We start from the raw sequence: 21,717 nt of genomic DNA on the forward strand, positions 1-21,717 counted from the left end.
GGACCAATGGGGAAATGAGTTGAGGCTGGAGGGTTGATTCATTCTGCTACCCCGCACTCTCCCCCCCCCAAAAAAAAGGTTAACCGAGGAGGGAGGAGCTTCAACATGCATTTTAGGAAAATTCGTTGGACAGCCCAGTGGAGAACAGACTAACAGACTGCAGGGGGACACCGGAAGTCTGGCACCGGCCTCAAGGGATTGTTGAAAGATGACAGCAGTGGGTATGAAGATTAAAGATCAAGCTGAGAGCAGTTCTGACTATAGAATTGAAGGCATAGACAGGATCTGGAGCCGGCTGGACAAAGAATTGAAAGAAGGAGGGGTCTAGGATGGCTGTGGATCTTGTCTGGGGCCCTGGCAGCTCTGGAGCTAAGGGGTAGGGTTGGGTGGATGAGCTCAGACTTGGACCTGGTGAGTCGGATATGGTGGCAGCTCAAATGTGGTGGCGGCGGCGCTGGATGCCATCACCAGTTAGCTACCCCGCAGCAAGACTTAGGGCGTATTTGGTACCAGGCAACAAGTACCAGGTTCCTCTAAGATACACAGATTCAAAAAGAAAATGGTTTGTTCAAGGGTAGATAACGACCTTGGAGAAGGTCTAGGCACTTAGTGAAATTTATAGGGTCTGGAGAGAACTCCTGGTGGCTCATGGGAATGGGAGACTGCCAAGGGCCTGAGGGCAGCAGCATGTTGAATCAAGTGGTCCGTAGAACAGAGTGGGGATGGTATCAATGGGGTTCAGAGCATCCCAGAGCTCGAGGACCTCTGGGTATCTTCAAAATCTGCTGAAGTCTGGTTAGACGGTAGGTTCACGTGGAGGACATGATGTCTCTGGTGACCACCTATGTAGGCAGGCTCTAGGGCAGTGGTTCTCACACCAATGCTTCAACCCTTTAATACAGTCCCTGATGTTGTAGGGATCCCCAACCATATTGTTTTCATTGCTACTTCAGAACTAATTTTGTTACTGTTATGAATTGTAACTAAATGTAAATAGCTGTGGTTTTGATGGTCTTAGGTGACCCCTGTGAAAGGGTTGTTTGAGGCCCCCAATGGGGTTGTGACCCACAGGTTGAGAACTGCTGCTCTAGGGTCTTTATAGGAGGTGTGTGTTTCAGTGCTGGAATGGGCCTTTTCCTATTCCAGCCTAAGGTGCTGCGATCTGGGGTGGGGGTGGGGACCCATTTACTATCCCTCCTCTGCAGCAAGTGTCAGGGTTGTGACACAGCTGCTCTAGTTCTTACAACTCAGTAGATGATGGTAACAGATGTGATGTTTGAGATGACAAACATCACAGTCTGCCTGCACTACCTGACAGCCCCCCAAATGGACTTGTTCATGGGTAAGCCACAGCTCAGGCCTGCCTGAGAAACTCCCAGAAAAGCCATACACAAGGTCCCCAGGCTTACAACACACTCCTACATAAACATCAAGTGCTACTCAACCACTCCTTGGAACATCTCGGAGGGGGCCCCTCCTCACATAGCATCCAGGGTAGGTACGGGATACTGGCCTTCCACGTTAGACACTTGGACTGTCAGACTAGAAGCTCTTACCTCAAGTCCATTTGTCTTCCCCACCCAGGAAGCTCCAACCGCTTCATTTCTTGGCAAGGTTTCCCGAACAGGGACTTCTAACCTAGGCATGATGACCTGAGACCTCATTTAGGGAATCTGTCATGGAATTCAGGCCCTCCAGAATCTACCTGCAGCATTCCCAGGGTCCCCAATGTGCCAAGGATGATGTGAGGACAGGAAATGCCCTGCGAGGCCACCACCATTGCCAGTTTTCTGACTGTAAGGTAGGTGTCAGAGATGGACAGGACTTGTATGGCCCTGAGGTTGCAGAACCAGTTTTGAGGGTAGTCAACAGGAAGCCACTATGTGGCTCTACACAAGTTCTGTGACAGAATTACCCGCTAGGAAATGGCTGCCTCGGGCTGTTCCTGAGTTCTAGAGACCACTCATCTCTGGTGTTGTCAGGGGTGAAGCAAAGTGACCCAAGAGCCTGGAGATTGGGACTTTTGTTTCTTATTGGAAGAAGCGAAGATGAGAGTCCCCCAGGGTTCAAGTTACTAAAGCACAAGATTTGCCTCCCAGCTCCTGTGCAAGAAAAGTGTGCTGTCTACTGTGGGGCTAGGTGCATTCGCTTCTGGGACGCACCCAAACTTCTTCCTGGAACTGGGAGCTAGCTAATAGGGCAGCTAGGACTACAGGAGACCTCTCAAGCCAGCCCAGGCCAAAGAACCTTCTCTGTGACCTTGGGGACAACAGTGCTCTGAAAGCTATCTTCTAGGTCACCCAAGAACTCTTTGGTCCTCCTGGTACTTCATAGGAGACCTCTGGGGTCTTACAGACTGCTTAGTTCTCAGTAGGCAGTTCCTTTTCAGTCTATCCTCTCTCTGGCTTGCTCTAAAAACCTTGTGAAAGGAAGACCAGAAAAACCTGTCTAGAGACCCTATGAAACCTGGGCAATGGTGGCAAGTGAGTTTGCTAAGACTGGGGTTGGAGATCTGAACCGGCATTGAGATCCTCTCTAGGTCCTGGGCAAAACTAGAAAAAGGAGACCTTCTGATATTCCTCCCCTTTCCCCCTCCAGCGCATCAAAAAACCAGGCAGCAAGGCTCTGGGGGCTGCTTTTATGGGGACGACCTGACAGAGGGCATGGTCCGTACAAAACCAGGAACAATACATACATATATATATATTATATACAGAGACGGGGTCCTCCAAGGGCGGGGCAAGAGCGCTGCCGGTCAAAACCGGAAGTACATCGAGAACTCGCCCACCCGGCTCCGCCCCCTCCATCTGCCTGGGTGAAGTGCAGGGGCCGGGCACTGTGACAGCCAGCTCTTTCTGGGAGTGGGGGAACGTCTGGGGGGCGGAAGAGAGGCAAGAAATACTGATTGATGGTATGGTCTATTTACAGGGTCTAGAAGAAGCCAAAAAGGATAGAACCGGATTGTTAAAAAAAAAAAAACCCAAAAAAACAACAAACAGAAACCTAGGCTTGGGGCAGGGGTTGTGGAAGTGGCAAAATGAGATGGATTTTGAAAGGGGAGGGTACCTGAGAGGGTCTCACCTCCCTTGGTCCAAGCCCCAATTTGGGGTTAAAGTGGGGAAACTGAGTCAATTTCACTTAGAAAGCAGGCTGACAGCAAGCAGCCCTGGTCTCCAAAAAGATTAGTAAAATTTTACCCTCCAGTGATAACATTGGAAAATGGTGGGGAAGGGGAGGGGAGGCTGAGTCTCTTTGATGGTAATACAAGGCTTCCAGGTGTGGCCCTGAGCAGGGCCTAGCTCCCCAGCGAGAGCTCCGCAGGCACACCACCTAAGCTGACCTCCCTCCCTCCTGGCATTCCTAGGCTAGACCAAGGAAACCTGAGCCCGAGTGGCCTCAGGACAGTTCCAGGAGGAGGCTATGGCTATTTGGCACCTGGGGAAGGGGAGGCACAAGGAGAAGTTGAGGGCTGTTGCCCTTCCTAGGAAAGGGACTGGATTTTGGACTCATCCTTTTCCCTACTCCAGCACTACCCTCCCACCAAGGATACGAGAAATCAGTGCAGGACCAGGCCCAGCCTCTGGCTCAAGGGTGGGCTCTATCCCTCCTGGGATGGGGAGCAGGGGTGGGAGATGTTGAGGCCAGAATGCAACAGACAGCACAATAGAGGGAAGAGGAAAGGGCCAAGAAAGTCGAATCTCAAGTCAAGAGGCCCAGGGGCCACATGGACCTTGTGGGCAGGGAGCAGCCTCCAAGTGGTGAGATGCTGGGAGAGCCCCAGCTCCACTCCGGTCCAGAGACACAGGCTGGAGGTTGTAAAGTCTGGCAGTTTGGTCTGCAGGCCCTTGTGTCCATCCACCACCCAGGTCAGCTCTCAGCTTCTCTCGGCCTCTGTACCTCAGCCCCGTAGAACAAGGAGGCCACTCTTCCAGCCACCATTGTCTGCCCGGGCCACCCTAAAGGGGCCTGTGATATGGGCCCTCTGGTCCCTGAAGCTGGGGGAGGTGGGGTGGAGGAGTGGGGGAAGTCGGGGCACCTGTCCCCAGGCTGGTAGGGGCGGGGTGGGGATTGAGGACAGGGGGTGTGGATAATGGGAGTGGATTATTATTGTCCAGTCAAGGAGCGATTCCTGTTAAGTAGAATTAGAATTCCTCAGGGTTTGCAGGTTTCCTTCCAGTTCTGAGATCTAAAAAACAGAGAGGGGATATCAGGCTTGGCCACTGAGCATGCGTCCTGCCCCTAACCCCCAGCTCTGACCCCAGCAACACAATCCTTCCCAAACATCAACAGAGTGGTCTCCTTTGGTTCTGGCGTCTATGCTGCTCCCTCTGGAGGCTACCCAAGGCACCCAGGCTCTACCTTGTCTAGAAGCTTGTCCATTTCCTCCTTCCTAGCTAGCTCCGACTCTTCCAGTACCCGACGCTGGGCAGTCTCTTTTTTCAGGAACTCGATCTCCCTGGAGACAGGCAGGGAGGGAAGAGATAATGGGTTAGGGTTTGTGCTGTGGCTTCAGTTCAGAGAGAAGCAGGTTTTCCCAGGGCCTCTAAGGCCTGGGTCTGGTATTCAGTCATTCCAGCTCAGGTGCCCCACCACGGTGCCCTTTAACTTCTGTACTCTGTGTCTGTCTCCCTACTCAGCTGGAGAAAGGCTGGGGTGGGGACTACCACTGAAGGCCTCTCCGTCCTGCTTGAACTCAGATGCAAAGCTCCTCACACGTACTTCTGCTGGTAGTCCTTGATGAGACGTTTGGCCTTGCTGTACTTGCGTTCCAGGGCCTGATACTGGGCCTGAGTCTCCCGCAGGTGCTCATCCACAGCCTGGCACAGGCTCTGGGCCTCACCCCAGTAGCCCTCTAGCTTCTCCATTCGTTCCTTATTCTCCTCCACACTCTGCTCCAGCTGGGCCTTCTCCACCCGCCAGCGCCCTTTCTCCTGCTCCAGACTCTGCAACTATGAAGAAAGAGCAGCTCTGGGTTAGAGGGGACCAGAGTGAGCCAGGAAACCAACAGTCTTTAGAAATTCATGCACCTGTGGAGGCTACTGGCCCCCAACTACTCTCTGAGGCTGACCTGGGGGTAGCAGGCACCCATGAGTCACTGATCAGCAACTTCTGCCTTAGCCAGAAGATGGGAGTGATATGCCTCAGGGCTAGTGAGATGGTAGATATGAAACCGTCACCACCAGCTCGCACCCTTTGCAGCCCTGGTGTGCTAACCAGCCCCTACCCTGGAGATCCTCAACAATCCAGGCCCTCTCCAGCTCTCAGGTGACCTGCATTCCCAACAGCTCAGTCTGCATTCTTCTCTCTCCCTACCATTCCTCAAGACAAGGCCCCACCTCCCACACCACTGCTATGCAGAGCCCCAAACCCTTAGGTCCTGCCAGATCTTGCACCTAACTTCCAGCCCACTTCCCAGCTTTTCACAGGTACCATGCCCCAAATAGGACCCTCCCTCATCTGAAGCCAGCTTTCCTGGCTTGCTTGCCTGGGAGAAGGTTCCACTGCCTCACAGCAGACCCAGTACTCACTTTCCAGTTCCTGGTTGTCCTGCCTTGCCTGCTACGAACCCTCATGTTTTCTATGCTTAGATAATTCAAGCCTTCCTGTGGAGCCGCAGACTTGCCACAGGGCCTTCGCAGGTACTGTTCCTTCTGCTAGGAATGCCTCATCCACCCTTCCTCGTACACCTGCTGCTCATCATTTCCCCAGAAAAGCCCGCTGAGACTTCAGTAGGGCAGCAGCCCCCCAAACTGGATGGGGTTGTTCCTGGTTTAGGGCCTCAGTAACCCTTCTCCTACAGAGCTTATCAGGGAGTAACAACAGTCAATGGTGTACACACTCTAAGACACAAGAACAAGGATCGACTGCCTGAAGCGGCATTGGCTGTCTAGAAGTTAGCCTAGGTGTCTTTCAATTGAATGCCTCTTTGCTTTCTGAACCTGAAACCACCTGGGACCCACCCTCAGCTTCATGCTTTGAAAACACCCTCAAAAATCTAGTCTCACTTGCCCTTCCTTCCCACGCTTGACCTGTACTCTGACTCACCCTAGGCCCTGCCTATGCCTCTAATCATATCCAAGTCCTTCTCAACTCATGAGCCCTGTCCCCACCCCATTTCCTAGCTGGTGAACTTCCAAAACAAAACACCTCTAGGGGCCACAGCTCCATGCCTGTAGAACCAAGGCTATAGTTCTTGGAGGGGAGAGGTCTGTACAGTGCCATTTCTAACTTTCCCCCCACCCAGCTGCCTCTTACATCTCCCCACAGGAACAGTTACCATCCCCTAGAGGCCTTCTCCCAAAGTCAGCCGGAATCTCCCTCCTCTCTGCCCCAGACACTCATTCCCTGCCCCCTCCATCCATGTGGGAGAGCACACACACATCCCTGTTGCTCTACATTTTCATGGCCCCTGGGATCGGTTTCTTCCACTACACTGGAAACCCCGTGGGAGTTGGGACTCCTTCAATATAGAGTCTGGTGTCTACAATGCCTGGGAGTGTGTGGGTACCCAATGTGCTTGTAAGCATCTGGTATGCATGTACAGTAGCCATGTGTGTCACCAGCTGGTGCTGTTAGCACCAGCATGTGTGCTGCTGGCCCAGGTGACAATTCAAACATTCTTCCTAGGTCAGGCACCCTGAAGGGTGGTCATATTCATGTGTTTCTGTGACCTCAAAGGCAGAGTGGATCTACCTATTCAGGCCAATGCCCCTGGCAGAATCAATCACAGAAAATAATGTCTGTGCAGACAGGAGTGTATAGACGTCTGGGTGAATGGGTCCACGGATTTAGGCTGCAATATGTCACTATGTGCACCTCTGTACCTTACGTAGTCAAAGAACCTCTCTTATCCCTAGGCCTGTGCAGAGTGGATGTGCGTTGAGCAGTAAACACGGACACCAAGAGTGAGAGCTGGTTTATCTCTCTGGCATCATTGACACTCTGACTTCTGACCAAGCACTGATTCTGTACCAGGCTGCAGACTTCCTGCATTTGCTGCAGATGTCTAGGTAGCAGCTCATTGATTTCTCACCTATGTAGCTCTATGATGTTGGCAGTGCTTTTATCCTCCCCTTACATATGAGGGGATGGAGACCCAATGAATGAAACAGATGGGCCAGAGCTTGGGGTCTTAATCCTGCTATCCCTGGTCTCACAGGAGCCCATCGTGGAATGTTGTCTGTTGGGGATGGGAGGCTGTGCCCATGGGAAGGCTGGGCTCCTTCCTCCAGCCCTCAGCCCAGCTTTTCGACACGCACCCATGTGTACATGTCCGCGTGTACGCTCACCTTCCGCTTCAGCTGCTGGATTTCCGCTTCAGTGACGGCGTGCTTGATCTGGAGCTGCAGACAGAGGGTGGCACTCAGCGCCTAGGGCCAGCTACCCACCTGCTTTCCCCCACCGCCCAGAGCCTCTCCTCCAACCTCCTTGAACTTGTGCACCAGCTTTTCGGGCTCCATCTCCACAGGGGACAGTGCATCCTCGTTCTCTGCTAGTTCGAACACCTCGATGGCCATCTCGCCCCCTGGGAACGTGGGGCTCAGCTCTTCATCCTCATCGGTGGCATACTCTCCTGTCTGTGGAGGGATGAAGACAACGTGGACCCACTGACTCCACCTCCCTCAGCAACCCTGCCGCCAGGCCTGAGACCAGCAGCAGCATGCTCGTGTCGAGGGGGGTGGCTGGCCAGGGGAGTCTCCATGGCTAGGACAGGCAAACTGCAAGATTCTGGAGAAACTTCCTGAACACAGCTTCCTTGAAGACCCATCCCTCACCCGAGATCAGGTTCCCTTGATTAAGGGCTTTTCCCTGCTCTAGAATAAGGACTCAGAGGGAACTATGCTTTCTTTCTAGTTACAGGGAGACCCTCTGAAGACAGAGACTGGGACTCCTCCGTCTGACCAGGGGTCCTCTGAGGGGAGGGTCTTCCTCTCTCTCAGAGTGTAAGCTCCCCTGGAGTTTGAGTTTCTTTAAGGGGCCTGAAAAAAGTAGAGGCAAATGACTGCACCGCTTCATTTAGCCACCAGAGGGCAATCATGCAGAGCCCCTACCTCCTCATCATCCTCTCCATACTGGGCATATCTCTGCTCCATCATCTCCCGCTGCCATCTCTCTTGCTCCAAAGTCTGCTGAATTAGCTGGGCCACTTCACTCTGTTCTCCAGGCCGCTCCCGGCCAATCATGAACCTGCAGGGACACCAGAGTCATCTGTCATCCCAGCCTGCCTACAGCTGGGAATGCCACTGCCCTCTTTGTGGTGTTCCCTCCCTCCAAACCGAGGCCCTCCCAGGGGAGGGGAAGAGAGAGCCTGAGTCCAGAAGCTGTGGAATTAATAATGAATGGGGGAGCTGGGGCACTCACAGGGCTGCCTCCCAGGAGAGGCAGGAAGACCTGCTAGCCTTCCCAGCCTGCTTTGGGAAGGGGATGTCAGCCGAACTTTGGGCTGGACTACATGAGCTCAGGAGCTCTCAGCATAGGAAAACAAAACAAAGCAAAGCAGGGGAGTGGCCAAAATGACCCATCCTAGGGGATAGGGAATAAACCCTAGAGGTGTGTCTTGGGTATGTTCCAAGCCCCTGTTCAGGAAGGGGCAGGATGATGGCAACTACAGATTAGCACGGAGAGGAAACAGTGGGACTTCCAGGCACCAACTCCTCCTCCCCCAGTCACCCACATCCTGTTACTCTCCAGCACCCTCTAGAAGGGGGGCAAGGAGTGATCCCCAGGTATCTTGCCAAAGGCACACACAAACTTCTACTCAACCCAATGGAGCAGCCTTCCTAACAGGACATGGGATGGACTGGGAGGGAAGATGGATCTCTAGGCAGGAAACCTAGTTTGGTTGGCAGCATTTTGCGTATCTTGGATTTTTATTTTTATTTATTTTTTTTATTTTTTTATTTTTTGGTTTTTTGAGACAGGGTTTCTCTGTGGCTTTGGAGCCTGTCCTGGAACTAGCTCTGTAGACCAGGCTGGTCTCGAACTCACAGAGATCCTCCTGCCTCTGCCTCCCGAGTGCTGGGATTAAAGGCGTGCGCCACCACCGCCCGGCGTATCTTGGATTTTTAATAGGTGAGCCGGAGACAGCAGCAGGGAAGGAGAATAAGCCAAGAGGAGAGCCTGGCAGCCTGAGTTGCAGTGGTGAGCAGAAGCCAGGGATTCAGGGATGGGGAGGCAGGGCTGGGGCAGGGGCTGCAAGTCCAAGTCCCTCTGGTAGGAAACTGGTTCCCCGAGGGGCCAGCTTCCTGCCTGGTCCCTTCTGGGCTCTCACCGCACTCGGCCCTTGGTGTTCCTGAGAACAGAGGCTGCGAAGCTCTGGGTCACCCCCACCAGGCTTGTTCCATCTACCTCCACCAGCAGGTCGTTGACTTGGATCCTAGAGGAAGTGACATTTGTTAGGGTGTCCTGAGAGGAACAGGAGGTGGGGCAAGGGTGGACTCTTAGTCCCCACAAGGTTCCAGCATAAAATATGTGAGAACAGAAGACAGCCAGGTGTCCCGGGGCCATGCAAGGGGACCAACAGGCAGCACTAGAACTCATGGAACACGGCTTGGCAGTTGGCAAATCCACTCCTGAGTAGAGTCCTGGAGACACAAAGCCCCAAGGTCTATGTGTCCTGAGGACCTCATGCTGTTATCGAGCATAGCTCTGATGGTTGCCTTCATGGTCATCCCTCATTATTTATGAGCTATGTGAAAACTCTTAGGGGTATCTAGCCCCTCACTGGGCAGTGGTACTGGTACATACAAGAATAGTAATTGACATTTTCCAAGCATTGCTGCTGCAGCAGATTAACGATTCAATCACCACTCTTGGAAAGAGTTTAGAAATGTAGAATTGTTAGTAAGGTTAGGTGAGGTGTTTTTATTAATGGCTTTGAAGTAGAAAGTCTTGGGGAACAATTTAAAGTTTAAAATGGCACTTATTTGAGTGAGGGACTCATTGAGGTCAAGAAACAACAAAAGTACTCTGGTTATTATTAGCTGACGTGCCTTTCTTGCTAGGACGGGTTGGTGATCAAAGGTGATGATTAATTTCTTCTACCCATTTCTGCCCTTAACTTCCTGATATAAAAAGCTGTTGATAAATGGGTATGCACCCTGAGGATTGAAAGTAGAGCTGACTGTTTTCATATTTAAAAGTTTAGATTTGTGATTTTTTTTAAAGATTTTTTTATAAGATTACCTTTTAAGATAAATAAATAATAAAGTGATTGATCCTTTCCTTGTAACTGCAAAATGCAGCCTGCCAGTAAAAGAACTGGCTGAGAAAATACCTTGCTTGCTTACACCCTGTTAATTATAACAAGTTACTTGGACATGAATGTATGGGTTATTGAAAATAATTTGTTTCTCAACTGTAATACATAAAATGTTTAATCATGTAAGGGAAATGGGAAACATGTTGGTGTTTACTTGTAAACAGAGTTTTCCTATCCCAGCAGCTGCTTCCAAATTACCACACTGAAGCTTAGATTATTTATAAATGCTTGGCCAATAGCTCAGGCTTATTATTAACTAGCTCTTACAACTTAATTTAACCCATTTCTATTAATCTTCATTTGCCACATGGCTCATGGCTTTAAGGAAGATTGTTCCACAGCATTTACTTGTATTCATCAATCATTCACTTAAAAAATAGAATGTAACCACACTGTAATGTTTATATTTGAAAGATTCTGATGGGATATATACGCTATAAGGGAAAAATACAGTTAGTTAAAAGGAAGACATCAAGAGAGACAAAAAGAATACATCTGGATAGAGGTTAAAAAAAAAAGGAAACAAAGAAACGAGAGAGAGATGTGATAGTCCCTAACGGGGTGTGTGGGTGTGTGTATGTGTGAGTGTATGTTCCCTTTCGCCAGCCCCAGAGAATTAAATCTCGTCCACCAGCTCCATGGCTCGCCTCAATTTCTGAGCTGCTGAAGGCCAGTCCTCACAGCAGCAGGTCAGGCAACACGGATGCAGCTATCCAGGACCAGGAAAGGTGGCAGGCACACTTCCTGTAACAACCACACTCTTGTCTCTTCAGTCACACTCAACAGGGTGACGTGACATGCTCAGACCTCATTTCTACACAAGCACGTGTGCCATCACCCCAATGTCCTCCCAAATGTGTGAGCTCCAAGCATGCCCCCCTCGTGCTCACATACTGATCCACATCCACAAAGTTGCACACTTCCAACAAAATTCAGGTGTGGGGGTGTCTTGGCTCCCCACATGGAAGAGGAAGGCGGGGTAGTAGCCTTGCCTGGGAGGGGATGCAGAAGATGGGGGGAAGACTTGGGCACCTCCTTCCTCTGCTTCCACCTCCTGGGAGGTCTTGAGAATGCCAGATTATAACCCTTATAGCTCACATTCTTACGTGGGCACTAGCCTATGAGCTCACACTTCTGCTTTACTAGCAAACAGGTGACCATAGCCAAGCTCTGCAAAGGGAGGGAGAAGTAAATGCCAGGAAGGATGTCATCCTTTCTGTTCCTGTTGCCCCCATGCCACCTAGGCCACTGCAGGCAAAAACCCTTTGAATTAGGTACCCGTGCCTCTAACAACATGACCCTACAGTCAGCCAGCCCTCAACCCTCATCTCTGTCACAGGGAGAGGGTGTGGGTGTCAACCCTTCACCCACTTTCCTGAGGGAAAAGCCTTGTAGCACTTTCTACTTCCTCCCCGCTGAGACATACAACAGAGAGTCTGGTAAAGAGGGGCATGGATGCCAGCGCTCTAGTGCCCTTCACAATCCTTCTGAGTCACAGAACCCCAGTCCTCTGACCAGAGATGTCCCACGCAGGCACACACCTATGCACAGACAATGAGCAACACACAGCCAGAACGAGCCTAATCCTATCCACATCTGGATCCCTGGCTACGTCCATTCCTGCCATTGGTTCCCAGTCTTAGAACCCATTTTACTCAGGCTCAGTTGGCAGAGCTGGTCTTGCCTGCATGAGACCCTGGGTTCACAAGGAACCTTTTATATTTGCTTTTGGTTTTTTCAAGACAGGCTCTCACCATGTATGACCTTGGCTGTCCTGGAACTCACTATGTAGAGCAGGTTGGCCTTGAACTCACAGAGATCCACCTGCCTCTGCCTCCCAAGTGCTGGGATTAAAGGCATGTGCCACTCTACTTAGCTACAGGAACCTTTGATATACTCCCTTGCCTTGCTAGTTCCTGCTTGGCCTTTGGCTCTCATTTTCAATATCGCTTCCTCTAAGAAGCCGGCCCTGTCAATGGCCGGCCCTCCTACTTTGTGCCTTCATATTCTTCTCCATTCAGCCCGTTTGTTTGTTCTGTCTAGTATCTGTCTACTTTATCACACTACTTGTTTTCTGAGGGCAAGGCCCTCTACACCGATTGCCAGGGCCTGGCACCAACCCAGCGAGAGTCATGCCCTTAGTATTTGTTAAGGGAAAGAAATGTGAAGTCTTATTCCAGACACACAGCCTGTGTTCTTCTTACGAGAGCCAACACACACCCTAAGCCAGTACACACCGTACTAGGTACAGCCTAGCTTCACACCCCTCCCCCACAGAATGTGCAGGCCCTGGGGAGGGCTTCCATCTGTTCGTGGCTGTCACCCCAGAGCCTGGCACAGCACCTGCACAGCGGTGCTCCTTGAACATCCAAAGACAAATCTAACACATGCAGACCTCCTAGAGGCTGCCCCCCAGGGGTGACTGCTAATAGGGACTTGAAGGAAGTGGGACAAGGGTGGTACCTGCCATCCCGATGGGCTGCACCACCCTCGGTCACGGTCTTGACGAAGATGCCCAGCTTCTCCAGGCCCATGTCGGCTCCGGCCCCCATGCCAATGATGCTGATGCCCAGGCCCTCAGAGTCTGTGAGGCAGAAGGGGAGAAGCCATGGCTGGCAGGGATCCTCTATCCTATACCCACTCCAAGGTACAGCTTCCTTTCAGAAATCCCCAAACTTAGGAGTTGTCCCGTGATAGGGAAAGACCCATGGTTCTACCCACCCCCTTTTTGCCAATGGGACTACTGCCTGCCCTTTGCCCTATCCAGTGATAGACAGCAAGGTGTGTGAGGGTGGCTGGGGCATGGGAGACTATTGTGTGTACAGATAGGGTATGTGGCTGGGATGGGGGTTGAGCCAGGAGTTAGCTCTAAGCCTTTGGTCTCTCTTCAATTAGTCTCTTCTATGCTCAGAGCTTCAATGACCAAACATGGAGACCCATTGCCTAGTTACACCTGCCCTGTCTGTCCCATGGATCTCTAGCATCCAAACCTATGACCTTTCCCATCAACACTCCCTGAGGTCTGAATGGCACCACTATCCACTAGATTCCAGGCCTGGGAAGCATCCAGATTCCTCCCTCCCAGTTCTGTGCTCCATCATTTCACTATGCTACTGCTGACCCCACTACCGGGTTCATCATCCATTATGACCCCTCCCTGTACCCAGGTCACTGGGATCTTTCTTTCTTTTTTAAATTGTTTATTTGATTTTTTTTTTTTCCGAGATAGGGTTTCTCTGTGTAGCCCTGGTTGTCCTGGTACTCTCTGTAGACTAACCTGGCCTTGAACTCAGAGATCCTCCTGTGTCTGCACAGGCGCCTCAAAGGTGTGTGCCACCACCACCCAGCCACTGTGATCTTTCTAGAATAGCTTTCCCAATCCCGACAACAGCGCCCAGTCTCTCTCAGAAAAGACCATGCTCTCGCCATGGTTCATGCCACCCTGGTCACACATTCATCCTGTGCTAGAGGTAACTCTCTGTTCTACCACACACGTTCCAAACCGTTTCTCTTCAGAGCTCAGCTCAGGCATCCCTGGCCAGAGAATCTGTTAGCATGGTGAGGCTCTGTCAAATGCCCTACCAGTGGCCTTTCGTTCTTCCCAGTACATATGATGGCACATAAGGCTGAAGTTAGAGGTGCCATTTCCCTGGGAGTCTGCCTCTTATTTTGTAACTTTGGAGCCTGACCTGGAACTCACTTTGTAGACCAGGCTGGCTTCGAACTCACAGAGATCTGCCTGCCTCTGCCTCCCGAGTGCTGGGATTAAAGGCATGTGCCACCACTGCCCGCCTTGGAGCCTGTTTTTACCTGTCCCCGTACCTCCAACAGAGTCCAGGACCACATACATGGTACATAGGAGATATGTTCACCAAGGATCACTCCTTGGCCATACACTGGGGACACCAGTGGCCATGGATGCTGACAAGGAATGCCAAGAACGGCCAGTAGGTGCTGGAGGCAGAAGTGCAGCACATGGGCACCCACAAGGGAGGCAGGACAGAGGCTAGCACCACAGAAGTCCCTAGTGTGCTCCTTAGAGTGGCCTGGCCTCTCACCCTTCTCCAGCTCCACGGGAAACAACTCCAACCTCTCCACACGCTTCTCTAGCTCATACTCCGCAGAGGCTGCCATGGGATCCACATCTTCATTGCGTCGGTCATAGTCCTCATTGGAGTAGGTGCTGAAGACCTGGGGAGAAGCAGTCCTCAGAGAGGTGCCTGGGAGGATAAGGGCACAGCCGGCAGGAAGAGCCCCTGGGCCTGCCCAGTTGCCTGAGGCCCTTTCTTTATACCAGTCTCACAAGGAATCCAGTTCTAGAGCCCAGGGGCAAGAGAGCAAAAGATCCATTCCACAGTCTGTGTAGTGCTAGACGGGACCCTCCTGGGGAGACTGCAAAGTCTGGAAATCTCTGATACCAAGGTAGAGAAGAAGAAGAAAAGGCAAGACCTAAGAGCTAGACAGCTGAGGGTGGACACAAAGACACAGCCATACATAGAGGAGGAACAAGCTGAGCAGAAGACGGGAAGAGGAGGAGGGGAGGAAAGATGGAGAAGACACTGGAGGATGCCAGATGGGGAGGGGGAGGGGAGAGGAAGGGGGGGAGAGGCAGAGGCAGCAGGACCCTTCCCTGCCCAGCTGCTGAAGTGGATGGCCTTGGGAGGTGGGTGGAGAGGAAGCAAAGAGGGTCCCTCTACCCCCTTGGAGAAGGGAATGCCATTGACTCTCAAATGGGCCTCAGGTAGTACGAGTGGGGGAGAAAGTTGAGCTCCTATGGCCTCCACACGCCAGAACTGTGTCCCTGAAGAATGATACTGCTGTCCACAGGCACCAAAGAATCAGGCACAGGCTCCAAGACTGGTGCCCAAAGGGACCAAGGATCATGGGGCAGTGGCAGTCTCTCTGCCCTATCCCTTGTGCCCCTCTGCTGTCTCTCTCCTTCAAGGGGTCTAACTTGGACCTCTTCACAGGACTAGTGAAGAGGAGGCAGGACTTTGTGGGTACTTGATGCTAGGCATTTAATGGGCATCCTTTTAGGGACCATGGCTTGTTTGGCTTTACTGCTAAACATGATAGGTTGGCATCACTTGATGTCAAGTCGGGGCAGGAGGGGTAGAGGCAACTCTATCAGCCAGATGGGCTAGAAGGAACTAGGGAAAGAGACTGTCTCCAGTAAGACCCATGCCAGGGCCTCCTCTGCTTCAGGAGCATGCCCATGGGCACCCTGGTAGGCAGGGTTACTCCTGTGTTCCAGCTTTTGTTGGGGCTTGCTAAATCTCATCTCAAACCTCTAGCCCCACCACAGAGGTGCACGGCCATGGGGGGAGGTAGAGGATGCTTATAGGACTGGCCAGAGCATAGCTGGGGCTTGCGTGTTCACCTAGCTCAATGCCCTTAACTATACAGTGATTATCAGATATTCAGGATCAGGCCCTTCATGATCATCTGGACACTGTGCAGTGGCCAATGGACTGTGCTCCAACATCTGGCCACCCGGTCAGCAGTCCCAGGCCCTTAGATCAACAGGCCCCCTATTCCGTTACCCAAGGTCACAAGGGGTTGGTTAGCCAGTAGCAGGGCAGGATGGCACCAAAGTCAAGGTGGGCTGTAATAGGTAGGTCACTAGTGACTTCGTCCCCATTGCAAAGCTGTTCCAAGTTTTAGGACACAGAATGGCACAAACCTGGATCAACGAATTTGCCTTGGCCCACTTTTGCATCTGAGGCCTCTGGCCTTTACACCCAGGAGACAGCATCCCTTAGCCCTCTCCAAGACGACCAACCCCTCCCCACTTCCCTCCACCCCCTCCACTTTGACTTCTAAAACACGGATCTGGGCCTCATCTTCTGTCAACCTGTTCACCTTTTGCAGCCTGCCCCTTGAAGGGGTCTCAGACCACTGGTCACTCCTGCTCTCAGAACACCCCAGGCTCTGGTCTCTCCTTAGCTGACAGCTCGGAACTGTATTCCCTGCCCTGAGTAGATAGATACCCCCACCTCCATAATGGTGACAACTGGGTCAGGGAGGGGCAGAGAACCCTGGCTTCAAAATCAGTGCAGCGGCAGCAGTGGAGAAAAGTCTGGGGCCCCAGGCCAGGGTGGGGAAGAGGCGGAACGCCCCAGAAAGGCCAAAAGTCAGACACTCAGCCTCTGCACCGCCTTGGCTCTCACTCTAGTGGCCAGCTTGCTTCAGAGTCACCAGGGAGTCCGGAGCAATGCTCCAAATCATGTGCTATTTTTTACCAAAAAATCAGGGTAAGGCGTCAGCTATAGAGGCCCAGGCCACACTCCCTCTCTGTGAGGGCATGGGGCTGCTCAAAGAACCTATCGGGATGGGGCAATGGCCTCTGCTCCTTCCTGGATCCCCCTGCGTTCAGAGGGAACAGGCCAGGGAGAAGAGAGGGCTGGCCACCCTTAACCTTTTAGACCTCTGCTGGCCTGGAGCCAGTAGGCAGAGGGTGAGAGAAACGTGGGCAGCTTTGTTGTCTACGAGTAGCTATGGAAACTGCAAGCAAACACAAGGGGTTTGACTGGGGAGGGCGAGGAGGGGCAGGGTCCAGGCCAAGGAAAGTCCCTGGTGCTGTATGCAGCCACCCACCCGGGCCGGCCAGGTGCTAGGCACAGTGGAGCACAGGGTGGGGAGAGAAGATCACCGATGTGCCAGCTGAGCTCACAAGGCAGTGGGAAATGGGAGTGGTCTCCTGTTCTATTCTAAATTCTCCCCAGGGAACATCTTTTCTCAGCCACCACTACTCAGAAGATCTCAAAGAACTGACTGGCACAGTTCACAAACCAATCACCAACAGCGGTGTTAGAGACAAGGGGGGCTGAACCCCCTTCCAAGCAAGGCCCCATCCTCTTTTAAAGTACCCAGAGAACACGGAAAGGGGAAGGATTTATAAGGTTCTAGGCAACGTAAGTCTGCCTGGCCCCTTAGGGGAACTCCCAGAACCACCACCCTCTTCCTGTGGCTCCTGGAGAAGGCCTGCTCCTTCAAGGGCCACATAAGAAACCTCCTTCAGGTGCAACCCAGACATGAGAAGTTGGCCTAGCCGAGACCCTGAGGTGTAGGGTCTTTCCCCCAGCCCCAGTCACAAGGCCATGGCCCAGCTCACCCTCACAGCCCGCTTCCTTCTTTCACTTCTCCAAAGCTGGGGTGGGGGCACTGACAGGGAAGGATTGTAGTCCCCTGTATCTCTATTTTGGGAAGTTCCTAGATCCCCACTCTCTCATCCCAGGCAGAACCAGCCTTGTAGATCCAGAAGCAGGAAGTGTCCCCCATCTTTCTCTCCTGACAGTAGGCCATACGTATCCCGAGGACACGTCCCACACCTCTTCAGGCCAGCCAAGTCCCAGCCTCTGGCAGCCTCAGGAAGAAAGAATGTCTGGGGGAGGAAGAGAGAGCAGGTGTCCCGGAGTAGGCGTGGGACAGGGCGGGATGCTGGGCGGGGCAGCAAGGGAGGAACCTGAGGGCAGGTCGCAGCAGGCCACCTTCACAATCACAGACCCGAAAACCTTCCCACTCTGACAAACAGCTGGAAGTTCCCCACGCCCCCCTCAATGCGGGAACTTCTGGGAACCCGACTGGGTGGCAGGGGCTGACTCAGCCTGCCAAACACGGATGTCTGGGCGGGGGCGACCACTTGCACGTGGCAGGGGCAGCGCGGGGGGGCCCCAGGGGGATCACTCACTTGGATAGGTGCGGTGCTGAAATGGATCTTCCGGCTCGGGGCCGGGTCTTCTTCCTCTGAGAGACCAGGAATCTCCACACACCCTGACTCCGGCTCATAGGGGGGCTCCCCGTCCTCCTCATCTTCCTCATCGTCCTCCTCTAGGGCACTGCCCCCAGAGTCCTCCCCGAGTCCACTGTAGGCGCTCACGTCCACCAAGTCTGCTTCCGAGAAGTCCTCCTTCTTGGACTCATCCACCTCCTCAGGTGCCACGTCCGGGATCCGGCCATTGTCCAACCCCCTCTCTGGCGTCGCCACCGACGCTGCCTCCTCCTCGGGGACCGCTTCGGCCTTGGGCTCCTCGGGTGCGGGGCTGGCTGTGGTGGCCGAGGTGCTGCCATTCTCCAAGGCTGCATGGACGGTCACCTCGGCCTGGATCACTTCCCCGGGAGCCGACTCGGCCTCAGACTCCCCACTTTCCTCAACCTCCACCGGCTTGATCTTGCGCACCTCCCGCGGCTTAGGCGGCGGTCGGGCAGGGGCCACTCGGTGCTGTGGGGGCTGCTGCCCTCCAGGGCCACGCTCCTTCTCGGTCGCGGCATCCCCCGACGGGGCAGGAGGCGGAGGCGGTGGCTGGAACACCCGGGACCGCTTACTGACCAGCTTCGAGTTGACCTGGGGCGCCCCCGCCGCCCGGGGGGGCCCGGGCGCACGGTGGAGGCCGGTCCTCGAGTCGGCTTTCTCGAAGACCGCACTGAGCTGGCTGACTGTCGGCGACACGGCGTCAGCATCCAGCTTGTCCAACGCCTCGGTGCTGCCGTTGAAGCGCACCACGACGTCCAGCTTCCGGTCCTGCAGGCCGGCGCGCTCCTGCCTCAGCAGCCGCCGCGCCGCGGCCTCCTTGTCGCCACCCGAGGCCGCGGGGACACTCCGTTCGAACAGCTTCCGCGTCTCCTGCAGCCGGGACGGCGGGTGCGGCGGCGGAGCCGGCTGCGCCGAGGGCGCGGGCTTGGAGTCGAAGCGGCTCACGCGCTCAGACACGCTGGTGCCCAGTTTGAGCAGGGCGCTGTGGTCCACGTTCTCGTTCAGGCTGCTGGCCCGCGGCAGCGACAGGCGCACGCCGCGATCGGACGCCCGCGGGGCCTCGGCCATGCCCGGGCCGCCTCCCGCCTCACCCGGCGGTCCTGCGGTGGTGCCCATCTGCAGGAACATACTTTTGATGCGGTGGACGTTGGAGCCATATTTCTTATGGTGGGCCGCCTTGGGTGCCTCGTCGGGCCCGGGCGCATCGGGAGGCTTCAGTGCCTGGATGCCCGCTTCGTAGGCGCTGCGGTGCGGGGAGGCGCTCCGGAGGGGACCCCCGGGCCCCCGAGGCTCCGTCTTCATCATGGTGGGGGGAGCCGGGTTCGCATCCCCCCGCTCCCCGCTGCCCCCCTCCAGCAGGCGGCTGGCCAAGTCGGGACCACCGCCCCCTCCCCCCAAAGAAAGAAATCCCGAAAGGCCTTCTATAGAGTCCCCCAGAAACCAAGCTGCCAAAAAACAGTTAACCCTGCTCTAAAAAAAAAAAAAAAAAAAAAAGAAAGAAAGAAAAAGAAAAGAAAAAAAATGAAAAGAAAAAAAAAATCTCCGAGCGCCCTGTGTGGGTCGCCTTCCCCAACCAAGCTGCCAAAGACAGCCAGCCCCCTTCGAAAGCTCAAGCGGCCTGGTGCGGTCGCCCCCACCCAAATTGGCAAAGCGGAGGCTGGCTGGAGCCGCTGGGACCGCGCGCCCAGCCCGCGAAGCAGCGGCCGCGGCGCCGGCTCACATCCTCCGAGGCGGTGTCAGTGGGGCTGGCGGCGCGGGCGCCCCCTACTCCGGCCGGGGGCCTTGGCTTTCGGGGTGCCCGGCATCCCCGCGCCCGTGGCTGCTCCGCTGACCCGGGTCGCTCCGCCGCACCTCCCTCCCTCCCTCCCTCCCCCCCCGCGCCCCGAGCCTCGGTCTTTCTCTAGCTCAGCCTGAACCGCGGCTGCCGGAGACCGAGCGGCTGCCCTTCTCGCCGCCGCCGCTGGGGGACTGGCACCACTGGGTCCTAGAGGGATCGGATTTCCGGGGCCGGAGCCTGTGAGCCCTCCCCTTCCCTTACACCCTGTCTCCTCTTCTCTCCTACTCATAGTTGGCGGACAGTCTTCCGCCTCTCCTCGGACCTTGGCTATTCTTCTCCAACCCTCCCATCCCAAACTCGGCGGCTTTTCACAACCCACATAGGCGTACCCTCATTTAACCCTGGGAGCGAGGAACCATCCAGACACAGCAGTCTCCCAGCTGGCTTGATCCTCCCCACAATGTGAAGGGGTTCTGTGAAGAGGGGCCCTGAATCATTCCCTTAACTGTTCTTAGAGTGTTCAGGGCAATCAGCATCAAAACTGTTGGGTGCTAGGTCAAAGCTAGCACCTTCCAAACTTGGTGCAGGGAATCTCAGTGGCAGAACCTGGGAGTCTACATTTTAACTACTCCCCATAGGGATTTTTTTTTTTAGCCTTCCAGTATGTAAAACTTTGGCCCCGCAGTACTTGCGGTGCCGAGGAGAAAAGAAGAAAAGGATGGGGGGGGGGGGGGGGGCAGGGCACATTGCTCAAATGGCGGATTATCAAAGCTGCCTTTTGCCTTTGGAAGTCTTACGATGTTCTTCGCCTGCCCACTTTTTTTCCAGGCTTCGGGAGGGGTGTCCAATCCTGGCCTTCATAACCTGCCGGAGACCTCCTATCTCTCAAAACAGGAAGGGTTGGGAGGGTGTTGGGGGAAGTTGAAAGGAATGAAAGACCTAGGGTCAGAGTTTCCCTATTGAGAGTTCTAGTTTGGGGTCTCGGATTTAAAGGATTCCTGTCACTGTGTGCGTGTGTGTGTGTGTGTGTGTGTGAGAGAGAGAGAGAGAGAGAGAGAGAGAGAGAGAGCAAGAGCACACATGAGCCAGGCAGTGGTGGTGCATTAATTCCAGCGCTCTGGAGGCCGAGGCAGGGCGATCTCTGTCTCTGTAAGTTCGAGGCCAGCCTGATCTACAGAGCGAGTTCCAGGACAGTCAGAGCTGTTATACATACAGCGTAACCCTGTCTCGAAAACAGCAAAAAACAAACAAAAAGAGTGTGTGCATATCCTATAAATCCCTTCTTGAAAACACAGCTTTAGAGTTCCTTCATTCCTCATATACACAACATGGGCCTGGTGTTGCCCTTTATCCCTCCCCAGTTGCCTGGAATCGGGCGGTGAGGATCCATCCAATAATTATGTTGTTCCAATCTGCAGATCCCAGGAACTGATGAACAGAGTGGACGCTAGGACCCAGAGAACAACTCAGGCACAAAGCCTTCCCCCCCCCCCCCCCCCAGCTGCTTCCTGCAACTCAGGCCTTCCTGCGGCCTCGGCCTCCTCCCCCGCCCCTCTTCCCCTCCATCCTCTTCCTCCTCTTCCCGTTTTCCCACTCTCTCCGGTGGGCCTGGCAGAGCTGGTGGAGGGAATCCTGCTACCCTTCCATTCTCGGTGTGTGGGTTTTGTGGGACACTAACCCATAGCACGTGCAAAAGAGCTCAGCGCGTGGGGGGATGGGACGTGGGGAAACCGCCTGGGAACCCTGAAGATTGGGATGGGGAGGAGCCAAAAACCACTGGACTGGCTCCCTAGAGTAGTGTGCCAGGAGAGGGAAGATTTTGGCTCTCATCTGGAGCCGGACCTCAGGCTTTCAGATGCCCCCTATATTTTTTGCACAGCAGGCAGGAGACTTACCGCTCCCCAGTTCTGCACTTGGGGCATTTGT

The 21,717-nt window shown here is 54.1% G+C and overlaps 1 protein-coding gene across 1 annotated transcript; it reads right to left on the reverse strand.

Annotated features, from left to right (window-relative positions):
* Positions 1–2,624: 2,624 nt before the first annotated feature.
* Ppp1r9b (protein phosphatase 1 regulatory subunit 9B) lies at positions 2,625–19,886 on the reverse strand. Its single transcript, XM_041663803.1, has 10 exons — positions 17,952–19,886; positions 14,320–14,452; positions 12,725–12,845; positions 9,272–9,376; positions 8,052–8,187; positions 7,425–7,577; positions 7,290–7,343; positions 4,720–4,949; positions 4,360–4,456; positions 2,625–4,186 (listed from the first exon to the last, which is right to left on the reverse strand). The coding sequence occupies exons 1-10, from the start codon at positions 19,317–19,319 to the stop codon at positions 4,133–4,135; spliced, it is 2,451 nt and encodes an 816-aa protein (XP_041519737.1). The 5' UTR covers positions 19,320–19,886; the 3' UTR covers positions 2,625–4,132.
* Between the last annotated feature and the right edge of the window lie 1,831 nt (positions 19,887–21,717).

Source organism: Microtus oregoni, unplaced genomic scaffold (assembly GCF_018167655.1).
Source record: "Microtus oregoni isolate MIOR12 unplaced genomic scaffold, Mior012 000015F_ref0000493, whole genome shotgun sequence".
Taxonomy (NCBI): domain Eukaryota; kingdom Metazoa; phylum Chordata; class Mammalia; order Rodentia; family Cricetidae; genus Microtus; species Microtus oregoni.